The 15,323-nt window shown below is 37.0% G+C and overlaps 1 protein-coding gene across 1 annotated transcript; it reads right to left on the reverse strand.

The window, feature by feature from the left end:
* Nucleotides 1–350: 350 nt before the first annotated feature.
* On the reverse strand, nucleotides 351–14,885 carry LOC122988967 (disabled homolog 1-like). The gene is made up of 10 exons (XM_044361646.1): nucleotides 14,721–14,885; nucleotides 14,396–14,571; nucleotides 11,423–11,562; nucleotides 8,091–8,189; nucleotides 7,094–7,225; nucleotides 5,885–5,965; nucleotides 5,748–5,795; nucleotides 5,536–5,592; nucleotides 4,978–5,068; nucleotides 351–2,103 (listed from the first exon to the last, which is right to left on the reverse strand). Exons 2-10 carry the CDS (start codon nucleotides 14,478–14,480, stop codon nucleotides 1,685–1,687), a joined length of 1,152 nt encoding a protein of 383 aa, XP_044217581.1. The 5' UTR covers nucleotides 14,481–14,571; nucleotides 14,721–14,885; the 3' UTR covers nucleotides 351–1,684.
* Between the last annotated feature and the right edge of the window lie 438 nt (nucleotides 14,886–15,323).

Genomic DNA, 15,323 nt, shown 5'->3' on the forward strand with positions numbered 1-15,323 from the left:
TCAGCCACAAGGTGACTGACAGCACAATGAGATGACATGAGATTACAGTTTCAGTGTGTTTTTAATTTTTAGTGTTTCAGTTCCTCTTAAAAGGTCAGACTTTTTTGAACATGTGTCTTGTAATGTACAGACTATGTATTTTGGGTTAAAAGGATATTTTAATTAAAGCCAAGCAAAATTAGTTTTTTTGTGTCTCTGGCAAAGTGTGTTTATTAATTGTATATCCTCTTTTTATGTTTTTTTTAATATGTGTGCAAAATATAAGGGAAAGTGAGAAAAAAAGAAGAAGTAAAACTGAATTTAATTATAAACTAGAAGATACAAGACAATGTGACATTTTTTGTCTGCGAAAAAAAAATTAAAATGAAACCAAGTAAAGTAAAGTAAAGTAAAAGTAGGTTTTAGGCTTCTTTATATGTTCTGTATTTTATCTTTTATGTAAAATATGACAATTTAGCAAAAAAAAGAGAGATTTAGAAATCAAAGAAAGAAAGGAAAAGTAATTTAAGGTATTAGATACGGTCAGGTACAAGAACTGTAAATATGCAGGAGAATCAAAGTGTGTAACTTTCCATACAATTTTTGAGAAACAAGAGCAGGAAAACTGTCCTTTCAGATCTTCCATATTTTTCAGTTTAAGCAAATTTCCTCATAACTTGACTTGTTTCAGTGTTTTAATCTTCCAGTCAACTTGAGTAGAAACACTGAGAGAGGCTCTACTACTGTAAATGGTAATGTCATCATGTTAAAATGATCATGATGACAATGCATCTGTGCTGACCTTCTGCGGGTTTCACAATCTATGTTTAGCAGCATGCCTATGTTTATAGGCATGCTAACATTTGCAAGTTAGCACTAAACACAGAGTACAGCTGAGACTGGTGTCATAAGTTTGCAAGAAACATAGAATATAAACCAGATGATGGTGAAGGGATCACAAAATCATTACAGTTGCTTACTTAATATTTACTACTAATGCATACACTTACATTTATGTACCAAACTTCATAGAAATCCAAACAATAAACATTTCACTAAAACCCCCAAATGTTAACCTCATGGTTAGATCTGGTACAAAGCAGCCGTGCACACAGCTCCAAAACTTAAACAGAGTATTGGGTGTACGGTTGTGGTGAAGATGAAACAAACAAAACACTGACACTCATGGCTCTGTCTTCTTATTGTTTTTTTTATTGTGGACAGATTCTACAGAAACAGACACGTTTCAGCAAGAAGCCATCATCAGTGTAATCATGATCAATGGTGTTTTGTTTGTTTCAACCTCATGGTTAGATTCGTTGTCTGAGAAACATGAATGTTTGTCCCAATCCATCGTGTAGACGTTGAGACATTTCACAGTATGAGTGAAAATTTTGACCTGCTCTTGGCGCTAGACAAAAGTTCAGCGGGAATCATCCTCAAGGGATCATGACTGTCTAAATGTATAAAATTAAAATTTATTTCAATCATTTAAATCATTGTTGTCAGTCTGGACAAAAGCAGTGGACCACCCGACAGACTGACACTGCACCTCTAAAATCATTGCAGCTAAATTCTCTTCAAACTAAAGAAAATGAAAATCGGTGATAACACAAAAACAAAGCAAAAGCAATCAAGCCATTTTAATTATTATTTTTTCCTAATCCAAATCACACTAACCAATTTTGCCAGTCTAACCAGTTCATCACAGGAAGGGATTATGCTCCATGGAGGGGGACATTGACTGCAGTGTTGCTGTCGCTCCAGGGGGGTTGTAGGGGGAGTTTAGAGGGGTGGGGTACCCGTTAACGGCAGAGGGCGCAGCCGGGTAATCGATTGTGTTTCCTCCCATCATGACCCCGGGCTGAGAGCTGTGAGCCTGAATCTGGCTGCCTGTAGGGAGAGCAGTGATGCCTGTTGCTGCCCACGCTACCATGCCACCATTCATGGTGGGCCAGGGAGCTGCACCCATGGGACCTGCCCTCTGGGTTCTCAGTGGCCCCTGCTGGCCCCAGGGCATGGCGGTAGGAGAGTATGGGGGAGAGGAGTATGGAGAGCCCCCTACTGGCTGTGTGGGGAACATGGAGAGGATCTGAGGGTTGGACAACATTTGCTTCGGAGATTCTGGAAGAAATGAAGAAGAGAAATTAAGTTAGTCTTTGAAACTCAGATCTGCTTTAATTGTACAGTTACATATTATTGTCTGTTTATACTCTGTTTATACTGTTTTATGGATTAAACAAATTAAATATAATGTGTGAATTATTGAATTTTGGAAGTGCTGGTAGGTGGATTTTTACCTGTGGACAGAGCTAGATTAGCTGTTTCCAGTCTCTTAATGCTAAACTAAGCTAATCCACTTCTGGCTCTTGCTTCATATTTACTACACAGACATGAGATCTCTTGACCAGAGAGCAAATAAGTGTGTTTTCTTAAAATGTCAAACTTTCCCTTTAAGTCATTTATCAAGCAGAAATGCCAAATAAACATTAATTCCAGCTTCTCAAACATGAGGATTCATTCATTTTCTCTGTTTTACATCATTTTAAATATAATATCTTTGGGTTTCTCACATTTTAAACTTTTAAATACTAAAAGTTTAAGCGATTAATTGAAAAAATAATCAACAGATAAACTAATAATTAACTTGAACTCTAGGTGATATTGGACAATTTTGCCAAATCCCAACTTCCTTTAATGAAACATTTTTGAAGGTTATTCGCCAATCTTTGATTACTATTTGATTAATGCATTTCATCTGTATTGAAAATGTGTGATTCATTGAGGGAAATATGACCATTTTGTTAAGGTTTGGGAAAAATGGTTGGAATTGTTAACTATTAAAAAGATGTAAACTCAGGCCTTGAAGATGTTACTACCCTCTATCCCGACCTCCACACTCTGAATTTTCACTGCACTACATGAACATCACACTGCTGCCTTCTCTCATGTTAACACAGAAGACCTTCAACAAAATATCTAAAATCTAAAAGATTCTGTATCAGTGTTTCTTCTGCGTTTCATGATTCATTATATTTCTCAAAAAGACGGACAGAGGAGGAGGATCATCTAATCTTCCAGTGTGGGAACTGAGCATGTGCTGAAAAAGGCTGAATATCTGCGAGATCATCTGTTCTTCCTTTGTCTTACTGTATATAATTTTAAAACATGACTGAAACTTGGCTCTTTACCAGCTGTATCATGGGAATTACAATATCCACAATAAGCGTGCATGTCACAGAAAACATACACAGACTGACGATGGGAAAATACTATGTACATTCAGGGAAACCTTTCTTTTCTCTTGCCCCTCCAGGTCAAAGGTCAAAGATCACTCACTTGCCTCTCTTCCTCGCATCTTAGTTCCTCCCAGCAAGGATGAGAGAGTGAGAGAGGAGACGTGAGGACGGAGGAATTTAGTTTATCAAATGGGACATCCTCACTCACTCCAGTGTCATTTTGAGGACAAACACTCATGACGCACCACTCATGACGCACATCACCCTAAATGTCAAATATGAATAAGTCACGCAAACACCAGTATGTATATTATAATAATATACAGTATATTATGTATAATGTGGGGTTTGCAGTAATTTAGCCTACTGATTATGTGTAATTGTAATGAAATTCAAATTCTTATGAGTTTAATGACTGCAGATATTCAATGATTTAATATATAGTGTATCTGTGTGAGGACAAAGTGTTTAGTTTTGACCTGATTAAGATTTATTTGTTGTCAACTGATGTTTAATGAAGATGTAAACGGAGCTTTGAGGTTTCGGCGCATTACAATCATCTTATTTCTATTCAACCACAGTTTTTCCACCACAGTGTGATGTGTGATATAACACACTGCAGAAGTGTCAAAGCTCTTATTCAATAAGACACGATAAAGATGCTAACAGTGACTCACCCTGAAGAGGGAGGCGGTGTTTGCTTGTTTTATGGTGCTGTAGTTTTATAATGGTTTTCAAGGCATTTATTTGCATGATTGCACATTACATCTGTATGAATGCTGGCCTTGATGTGATGGCATCAGGGATTGTAACTACATACTTTATGTTGTACTATGTGTGTTTGCTGTAGCTGCCCCAAAACTTTGGAGCAGTTTACCTTTCGAAATTAAGTGTTCCTCTTCTGTAGACACTTTTAAGGCTAAATTTAAGACCCACATGTTCTCTTGGGCCTTTGAGTGTCCTTAAAGTTTTATGTTTTACTATTATTTGTTTATTTTTGTTTGCATATGGGATAGTATTGTTATGTCATCTCTACTCCTTCTTTTTTTGCTGTTACCTTGATATGTTGTTTTAATTTACTTATGATATTTTATTGTACAGCACTTTGGTCAACTCTGGTTGTTTTTAAATGTGCTTTATAAATAAACTTGATTTGATTCGATTTGATTTATGTTGTGCCTTCATACATGCTGTCTTATGTTCATTTTCTTCCGCTGTCCCCTTTAAATACAAGTCAGCTAAATCCACAGACAAAACAGAGCTAAACTCTCAAATCAGCAATCAGTAAAAGTCAACAAATTACAACAAATTTTTAAAAACAGGAAATAAACTTGTCAAATTTAGAAGCCCAATGTATAGCAGTTTATTGAAAAATGATGCCAATTGTATCCCATTTTTTTCTGAAAAGCATATGTAAATTAATTTAGTAATTTCTGGCTGTAATAATCTTGAAAACCCTCTGAAAAATCCCTTTTTTTTGGTGTAATGTATTTTTAAATGACTGCTGAAAGTGAAAGTGAACTGTGAAAGTATACATTTGAGGCTTTAGTTGTTAATATTTAAAGACAAAAAACATGTAGAAAACAGGAATGAATCCCGTATACTGACCCAACTGACTCTAAAGTTAAATGTTTCATCCGAAGATTATAGATGGCTGTGGTTAGACTCAAGAGTTATTCTTGTTTTCAAGAGGAAAATCTGCTCTTAACAGAGTAAAAACATCTCATACAGAATCAGTTCCTCTCTTGTTGTAACTGACCTGGCTCAATGCTACATACGCTCTGGCTGGGCATCAGTGGCTCCTCCATCTGGATGGAGAAGATTTCCATCAACTCATTACTGGAAGAAGGCTGCAGACAGAGACACAGAGAAGATTTGGTCTGTGTTTTTAATTTAGGAACAATAAAAAAACAAATAGATTTCAATAGCATCAGGCAGACTGTTCTTTGAGTCGTAGTTTTAGCTGTAGTTATCTTCTTGTTGAGAGACGGCTGAGCCAAACAGGCACATGATTGCTAACTGGCGAACATTAATGGATATGAGTTATACATCATGAATAAAATACAAATCTAAATAAAATGGAACCCTCTCATCTCTTTAGAGTAATGATGTATTTCTGAGTTTCTCTTAGTAGTTTTTCCACAGAGACAAATGTGTCCATTGTCATTTGCGCTAACAACATTAAAAAACTGATCTATGATTGTTTGGTTGTGTTAAGGGTTTGGTTGGACCATGTTTTGAGAAAATATTCAGGTGCTGTGGAGTGCCTCGGATAAAATCACTCCATGCTGGATTGTGTTCTTCTTCTTAATGTTACCTGTTTAGTTTGTCTGGATGGAGAGTCCGGTCGTGGACTGAACACATGCTCATTAGCCTGAAAATAACAGCGACTCAGTCATCACATTCAAAGATAAAGAGTTTTACTGCAACCACTGGATCCACTTTTGTCTAAAGATGTTCAATAATGAACCTCAGGAAAGTATTTGGGGTCTTTGAAAGGATGTGTAACATTTTATTTATTGCATTTACCTCAGGTGGATGGTCTGAACTCTCATCTAGAACCAATAAGACACTATTCTGGTAAAAAGAACAGAAAATAAAATAAAAATAAAAACATGGTATTGACAAAAAAAAAAAAATGATGAAGATTAAAGATTTTCTCTGACTTGTGTCTCTGTAGCATCCTCTGGTGTCTCTGGGTCCACTCTCTCACAGACCTCCTTTATGTCGACCATGACCGGATCTGCCTGATGAACACATAATAATAATCATAATCATAAAAATACTAATAATAATCATCATAAAAATGACAACAACAACATTTTTCATTACTTTTTCTGCCACAACATTTAGATTTAGATTTAATATTTAGATTTAACATTTAACATTTTGATTTAGCATTGACAAAGTTCACAAATATTGCTGTAAATCTGGTAAAAAGTGACTTTAAAAAAACCACACCACTTTTTTAAACATTGTTTGGAGCTAAATGTGGCAAAATGTTGCTGTTAATTTCAGCCACTTGACAGCTTTACATATTTAACTTTTTTTTTGGTCATGTTTAGGCACTGGCAGCACTTGGTTAAGGTCAGGGAAAGATCATGGTCTTGATTAAATACAGAAAAAAAGTCTGTAGTGACTTCAAGCACATGTTTATCACTGAACCAAAACCACAATCTTTCACAAACCTTAACCAAGTAGCCTGAACACTGTCCACAGAAACTTTGAACTGAGAAGACTGTTGCTGTTGAATATAACCACTTGCTTACTAGCTTCCTATTGGCTTCAGATAAACTTTGGAATACACTCTTGCACAAAGGATGCATGAAGACTGTGGTCATGAAGACTGTGGATTTTGTCCCTCATCACTTACATTAAAAACACATTAGGAAAAGATTTCCTACAAACAAGAGGAATGGTTCACATGTTTCAGTGTTTATATGGGCACCTGACTATTGTTTTAAAACAAACTCCAAAAATTTTGAACGAATGCTCTAAATAATATTGATTTAACCCGTAGTCAGTGATTAAAGATTTTGCATTTACTGCAACTATTTGTCTATTTTTTCAGGTGACACCTAAAACACCACTAATCAGATTTTCATTAAATTTGAGAGGATGATGTATTGTACTTCTGTGTTCAATCTGGTCCAAGGATACGCTCACACATAATTACTGTTGTGATGAATTTGTGGTTCGCTGTGCACAGTGAACTGCATATTTTATGAGACATTTTCACTGGTTGTCTTGTTTTCTTAGGCTTTTCATAAACATATCTGATATTTATGAAGAAAATGGCCCAGTTTAGGAATTTAAATGTCATTAAGAGTTCCCTATGTTTCTCTCTTCCTCCTTTTTCTATCCTGTGTTGTTACCAGGTTAGCCATCTTGATGTAGAAGAGGGTGTAAGTGTCTTCTTGTTGGTAGATGTAGGCCAGAGCTCTGAGGTCGGACTGATCTTTTGTTAAAGAGCTGATCCTGCTCCTCTCGTGGTCATGGAGTACAGCCTGTAAAACATAAAAAATAAAGGATTTGAGCATTAAGTTATGTTACAACATATGTAACCACTTCACAAACATTCAGCAATAAAACACCAAGGTAGAAAAGGGAATAGAAATGTACAATTAGCTGAAAGAAAAAAGGGCAATATGATATAACCATAAAATGTAGCTCTGAAGTTATTTATATATTTCTCATTTCAAACACTTTCTGCTAACTTCACCATTAACCTGATTATTGATTTTTTGCCGTGTAAATATCTGAGATAAGAACTGAATTCCAAAGAGGAGCAATTTGTTAAAATTTAGCTTTTTGCATGTTGGCAGGGATACTTTTTCTTTACAGGCAGCAGTTTGTGCCTTCTTGGTATCACAGAAACCAACACTTGCACCAACACGGGTTTGCAGATGTGGAAGCAAAACCTTAATCATCTCAAAAGACCAACTTCCACGTAAACTGCAGTATTACTTTCACAACTTTGTTTAACTGGTTACTATAATAAGAAAACACATGTGATGCTTTTCAGGGAATTAAAACAGGAACTTTAACTTCTAACTGAGCCTCAGGTAGGTTCATTTACAGTATCAGCAAAGCACTGGGGAGCAGTTTTATGGTACTGATCCACGACAGTTTGTAGGATATAAATAATCAGCCGCTCCATTCCTGAGCAATCCTGAGAATTGTCCAATTTTGGAAAGAAAGCAGCTTGTATAACCCACTGTGGTTGTTGTGGTTGCACACACTAAACAGAAAAGTTTGAAGATTAACAATCAACCTGAGGGAGGCGCTACAACTACAAGGAGAGAGTGAGAGAGAGAAAGAGAGAAAGAGAGAGAGAGAGAGAGAAAGAGAGAGAGAGTTGATGGGACTCACCCCGGTCCTCTCATCGATGATTTTAAGGCCACTGAATGAAATTTTCAACCAAATTCTCTGCTTGTGTTTCCCCTGTTTCCTCGCTGTTGCCTCAATGCCCTTCAACACACACACACACACACACACACACAGACACACACACACACACACACACACACACACACACACACACACACAGAGGTAAATGTGAATATGAAATACAGGTTCCAATGAGACTGAAACTAATCTATATGGATTTCTCATCATAATGAAAAAGATAAATCCTGACTGTTTGTACCAAAGCCTGGCTGCTCCTGTGGGAACAAACTGGGTAAAAAAGTTTGAGTGGTTTAAAATAGCAGCAGAATCTGATTTTAGAGTGAGATGGAGCAGAGCAGCCATATCCAAGGGAGAGAGAAGAACCAATGAAGCCAATGTAGAGAAACCAAAAACTGCAGTTCTTCGAATGGCCACTTGAGTTTGGCTCCAAAAGCGGGTCAATCCCCATAGACCCCCATGTTGAAATGCCAAATTTTACAGCAGAAATAAACATGTTTACAGCCTCTATAGCCAATTTCCCCTTTCATGACAATTGTATGGGGGGTGAATTTTTTTATAACTCACCCATTTAAATTTGATTAAAGTTATGCATAACTAAGGACATGGCTGCTTTGAGTGACAGGTTGCTAGCCGCTTGGTGGCTTGTTTCAGCAGCCAGACTTCTTTCGGCCCATCTCAGCTCCACCTCTGTGACCAATCTGGATTAGCTAGGAGTTAGGCGGAGTCAGGCGCTGCCAAAATGGCAATGGCTTTATCTGCTCACTTTCAGAAACCAATGGGTGGTGTCACGTTGGCTACGTTTATATATTTTTTTTTACAGTCTATGATTTATAGTAATTATAATTTAAATAAAAGCCACTATGTAGAGGTTTTTTATGTAATTGACAATTTGGTGAACCCTTTCCCCAAATAATGATGTTCAATCACAGCTTAGCAACTGTAACTAGGCACAGCAGGCCTGTCAAACTACCAAAACGGTGTACATGGCGCTCTAGTAGCAGAGATGATGTCTTTTTTTTAGCCTTTCTTAAACCAAAAACACAAGAAAAAATTGTAATGAGTGGATTAAACACTGTGTATGTCTGATGAATTTGTAATTTGTAGCATGTCTGGCTAATTAGCTTACTATCTCAGCGTTACCTCTAAGGCCAAGAGTTAGCCCATCATTAACTAACTACATTAGTTTGTAGGTTTACAGGTTATGTTAAAAAGAAAGAAAAAAACACAGCACATCCACTGTGTGTGTTGTATTTCCTGGATGTGTGAAAGCTGGCTCTGTATGGAGAATTTAGGTACATAACGTTAGCAGCTCTTTATTGGATTTGGGGAAGTTTACACTCAAGCAAACCCACCTTATCCGAGATAGCTTTACGTTTGCCAAACACATCTATTAGTCCTCATCCTAAAAGCCTTGTCTCTCTTAATGTTAAAAGGGTTTAAAAATAGGAATGAATTCAATCTAAGCAACAAAAATATTAGAACAAAATAACAGTTTGATCTTACATTTTTCCTTCAAGTACTAACTCGCTCATGAATCAAGCACATATTTGAATCCCTTCACAGAGTTTTTATTACAAAACGAGTTGGCTGGAAGCATTAAACATCAGCTAGAAACAGCGTTTTAAACCAACTGATGGAGCTAACGTTAGCATATATTAGCTAGCTATTGCTTAGAATTGATTGCCTGCTTTTGTCCACTTCTGTCTGAAATCAAGGACCCATTGTTTTAAAAATCATTATACATTTTGAGTGTTAAATTTTCCACTATTATCAGTGTAAAGTGCATAAGTGCCGTGTATGGATGAAAAGCAACTGACAGATGTACTGACACTTGCTAAGTGGGGGTTAGCAAACAGTCATTTATACATCTTTCAAATCTGATCTTACAAGTTCTTGTTTAGACAATCTCATTGAAAATTGGTCCAATATTGGCATGCATCACTGTCTGCCACATATGATCTTTTTTATACTACAAATGGAGGCGCCAAAATCAGAATTATTCAAATTTTACACATAACGGATTTGGTGTTGGGACAGTAATTTGGGAGTTATAAGTTAGTAAGTTAGACTATATATAAGAAAAATATATAAAGATGTAGAAGAAGATAAATATGACTTATTATAACATTATTTTATGGCTGAATAGCTAACTGGAGATAGTTCAGGCTTGTGACCCATGTCTGAAAAATCTTGACTCGATATAAATTCCCACTGGGGAGTGCAAAGTACAAAGTCATGTGAGATGAGAGGGCCTGAAATTATTGACATATTAGGTCTCAGTGGGATGTCAGATATACCAGCACTTTGTCCTCTGCAGGAACTTTCCCACAACTGCTTTTCCATCAGATGACCCCAGTACGTTCACCATAGTTCGCAAGAAAAATACCTATGACTGAGGAGGAAGTTTTCATTGAGCCAAGAACTATATGTGCACAAAGTAATCTAAATTAATTACAAATATAGAATACAAAATACTTATTTAAATAAGTATTCACCCCCTCCAAGCACATTTTTAGTATATGCACTTTTGGACCGGTCTCTATTAGCATTACATATCCGGACACTGCCATTTTTCCATGTTCTTCTTTGCAAAACTCTGTCAGGTTGCACGGAGATTGAGAAAGATTCCAGCCTGGACTCTTTCTGACTCGGCCACTCCAGGACATTAAAGGACAGGTTCACAATTTTTGGATGGATCAAATTCTGATAGTGGAACAACTGATGCTCAAAACAAGCTGCAACAGTAGCGACAGAGTAGGCTACGGTGGAGCCTGTGATGTAGGCAGCTGTTGACAGTGTTTTTGTAATTACTCTTACTGCCAGAAGGGGGAGACAAAAGTCCCGCATTCCAGCTTTAATGTTCTTTTTAAGCCATTCCTGAAAAGATCTGTTTTCATTTAATCTTTAAAGGATGTTTTTCAGTTGATTACCTTCTTTGATTCAATGTTGTAAAAACAATCAAACGTGAAAACAACCAAGGGGAGTGAATGCTTTTTATAGGCACTGTATTTGGATGTAATTGGACTGATTAGTCAAATGTAGCCTTCATTAGTGCAACTGCCATTTTTTATCTATTGTGAGACAGAAGATAACACTTATCTGGTTTCACTTAATGTGGGCCTCTGAAAATGAGTCCTAAATCACTCAGACATCTGGTGTTTATTTTTAATTTTCTCTCAGATAGAATGGTTGTGTGTGACTTGTAGAGGACAAGAGGATCAACTCAGCATCAATTAACCAGATTTAATCAAGAGAAAACATGAGATAAATTTATTTTGGGAGGAGGAGGACACCTTTAGTTTCATCATGGAGTCCCAGCACGTCTTCTCTCCATGGGCAGTGGGCACTGGGTCCACACCAATCAGCTTGGCTTTATAGCGAACGCCGTCACCATGGAAACGGTAGAGGACGTCACTGGGTGTTCTGGTGGCTCCTGGGAAACATGAAGAGGCACGGTAGAAAAAAAAAGGGGTCAAACTATGAGGACAAGTCTGTATGAGAGTAAAAATATGCAAGTCTGTGTATAATTGTGTTAATTATCTTTTATTTATTAATTATTTTTGTCATGATGTAATGAAAGTAGATGCTTATTTGTGTTTTTAGTATCTTTGCTCCTCTTAGTCTTTTACCGTAATGCCTGTGTTTGTGTGTGTTTCTGTGTCACACATACCGTGTTCCCACATTTGTGAGTCTAGCATGTATGTTTTCGTGTCTATTTGTATATATATGGATAAACAGTACAAGTCTGTGGGTGTTTATATGTTCTAGAAGTGTTTCAGTTTTTGCGTATGTAAGCAAATTGCTCAGCGAGTGTTTGACTCATCCTCGGTCAATGGTTCATCTTATCTCCTCAAATGAAAACAGTAATCTTGTGACTATAGAAATGTCAGTATGTGTTGCTGTAACAAAGGTCGACTCTATAACAGCTTCACATGTGCTGTGTAGTTAGTTTGGTGTTCAACATCAGCACAAATACCGACTCAAGTGCATGTTTGCATTACACAGTTCAATACAAAATACACCTAATAAATGACCTGAGCTGGTGAGGAAACATATACAAACAGCCAGTTTAACACTGATATACTAGCACCATGTTTGCACTCAAGCATGAACCAATTCCCCATTATGCCCATTCATTACTGTTTTGTTGGGTGTGACATATCTGATGTGGGTGCATCATATATATTCTAGTGACAATATTCAACTTCATCCAAATGCCTGAAAGATCCATGATACAATTCAAACAATGGCTGCTAGACAGCAGTCCTACACAGAACATGGACATCGCAGTGCATTGTTTTATGTTTGACACTTTAATTCACTAATGTTGGCACCTTCAATAGCGTAAAATTATATAATCCTTGTCTTTTATGATGTGTTTTTGTGTCTAGGATATCTTCTTTGTCACCGTTTTAAAGATTTTTTTTTTCTGTTGCTTTTATTGTTTATGTTTTGAGTTTTGAGTGTTTATTTTTCATAATTTCTTCAGTCAGACTGGAAATGCTTGTCTCAATCTTGATAAAGGTTGGTGTGTCTGTAAAAATGCCAGGGCAAACAACATTGTTATCGTTCTACTGCAGATGAAGTTTGATATGTTGTATTTTATAAAAACTCTAGAACCAAAAACAGTTTGTAAAATATTACACTGATACTGATACGTATGGGAAAATACCATGAATTCACTGTGGAGCAGCGGGCGGCACAGTTGAAAAAAAACAACAAAGAGTTGGATAAAGTCATAAGTTCACTTGGTTCAGTAAGACATCGCTGGATCCCTGCTGAGTTGTCAAAAATGCCTCTAAATGCCTTTCAAAAGATCTCATGTGACACCTCTTTTGATTTATTTACTCCGGCTTTAAAGTATATGATAAATGCAGAAACCAGTTCAAGAACATCATGATCCCTTTTAGGACTCTGCATGTCCAGTCATTGGGGTTTATTGATGAGACCTCGCTACAGACTTGAAACTAAAGCAGGTCATACCTTTGGAGACTTGGCTCCTGCTGGAGTTACTTTTCTCCTGTTGTGTTTATTACTCATCTAATATCACTCTAAAATAAAAAGCCAGCCAAAGTAACATGAGAACACAGTATCAGCTTCTAGGAGGCTTTATTAGCTTTTACAATCCTTGCTTCAGTATTTTATGATGAGTTAATGACAACTGCAGGTGACCTGTTGATTTTATTGGCACAGAACTGGAATATAGTCTCACTCAAAGTAATCATATTGTTATAAAATCATCATTTCTCATGATGGCTAATGGTTAACTTGTCTAAGGATTATGTAAGATCTATATTTGTTAAAGTCTATCTGGAATTTTTTACTCTCTTGACACCACAGCTGTATGTGTAAACAGAAACACTGTACTTGAGAAGACAGTGTTTTTTGGCATCACATGAGCTGTAAATCAAACCAGATAAACACACATCTTCTTCACTTGAACACTTTGCAAGGCTGGAAATGTCTTAAACGAGTTCCAGTAAGACACCACTGTGTAACTCTATAAGTGACATCAATAATGTGTTTCTCAAACAGCTGGAGCTGCTGGACACCATCCAGTGGTGCAAGATCAACATGGAAGAGGAACAAAATCAAGAGTTTTACCTGAAACATCCTTATTTCCCATCAGATCTAATATAAACTCCTTGTCTCAAATCAGACCAGAGGACATACTATATTTTACATGTCACCTGTAATCTCACAAAGTGTCGTCACAAAACTAAAACAAATGATGGTCCACTGTAAAGGAGTTCAGGTATTCTACATGCTTGCTTGACAAAATGGTGGATCATCTGTGTCGTTACAAACACTGACAGATTGAAGGTAATTGTTTGTGTTAATTAAAAGATATGAATTAGGGTTAAGTTTAATTTCAACATGCTGCCAGTTTGTCACTTCATCACCAAGACTGAGGAAATTGATTAAGTGTGAGAATGGTAAATCTGTCCCCCAGATACCCTAAATACATACAATATTGCCATTATGTAGTTTTATCTGGGTGGAGTTCTGTACATTTATACCTTAAATATGGCAAAGCCTAAAATATTCCTTTCAATTATACTGCTGGTTACAGTTTTATAATGGGAGACTCAGCCCAGCCTTGTCAGAGGAAAAGTTTTAGACAGACCTCTCCTGCATTTAGCAGGTTTTGATTAAATTTTCCATAAGTAAAATGTCAAAGCCCCTCTCATAAAAAATAAAATCTATGAGCTTTATTTTTGTTTTTTTTCTGAGAGTGAACCCTAACAGCAGCCGAGCACTCATACCTTTGGTGCTGGAGGACAGCCAGGTACTGACAGCAGCTTGGTCTGGGGCAGGACAACTCCCAGCTGCTTGCTCCATATCCATCATGTTGAGGTCTGTTTAGAAATTCAAGGCAGGGGGTGCGCAGGATGATGCGAAAACAATGTGGCTGTCACACTTATTGGCTGAAAAAGAGCAGCTTGAGAAAAAGAGAAAATCAAATCATGTCAGACATTTCTAACTGTCAAAGTGCAAAGAAATAAGATTTCCAGGTTTAAAGAAGTTATAAGTTGAATTTGTAATTTTGTTTCCTAAAAAGCACAAGAGGAAACATTTGATCTGTCTCACCTTTGGAGTATGTGTCTGCTCTAACCCTGCTGCTTAAGCTCAGTTGGCAGCTGAAGCTTCTCAGAGTCAAAGGTTAAGCCGCAGACTCACTAGTGATATATTAACATCCGCTGGGACGTCCAAGTACAAATACAAGACATGGGAACTCTGGTAGAAGGCTGAAGACGCTGTAATTGGAAAGACAGTCAGCATATGGTGCTTTCCCTCTCAGGGGATGTGAGTGTTTCCCCCAAGGACATGCTTTAGGTGGTATTTTCTAAAATATCATCTCAACTAAATGTGTCGAAGTGCCAGAAAAATATGAATCTCTATGAAAACCAGGAAGGAGGAACCAGAACAAATGCTGAAAGGAGCATTTTAAAGAAAACTAAAACAATTAAATCATTAGGTAACAGAATTTTGATGAATAATGTTTATAAGGCAATCAGAGAGAAAAAGAACATCTTGCTACAGAAATCACTTATGATGTTATGTAATGCCTCATGAATATCACATTAAATACAATTGTTAGTCACAGGGTAGTACTGCATTTCTATTAAGTTGGGGGACTCAGCCTTCAGCCATGCTAGTGGCTCCATGAGGCTATACTTAGGCTTTGAGCAA

Source organism: Thunnus albacares, chromosome 9, assembly GCF_914725855.1.
Source record: "Thunnus albacares chromosome 9, fThuAlb1.1, whole genome shotgun sequence".
Taxonomy (NCBI): Eukaryota; Metazoa; Chordata; class Actinopteri; order Scombriformes; family Scombridae; genus Thunnus; species Thunnus albacares.

What these genes read in the sequence shown, in the direction of transcription:
- LOC122988967 (XM_044361646.1), bottom strand. Translation starts at nt 14,480, where the DNA reads ATGATGGATATGGAGCAAGCAGCTGGGAGTTGTCCTGCCCCAGACCAA. An exon ending in ACTCCATGATGAAACTAAAG is followed by an intron (nt 8,190 to 11,422) that starts GTGTCCTCCTCC and finishes TGTGTGTTGAAG; the next exon opens with GGCATTGAGGCAACAGCGAG. An exon ending in CATCCAGACAAACTAAACAG is followed by an intron (nt 5,069 to 5,535) that starts GTAACATTAAGA and finishes CTCTGTCTGCAG; the next exon opens with CCTTCTTCCAGTAATGAGTT.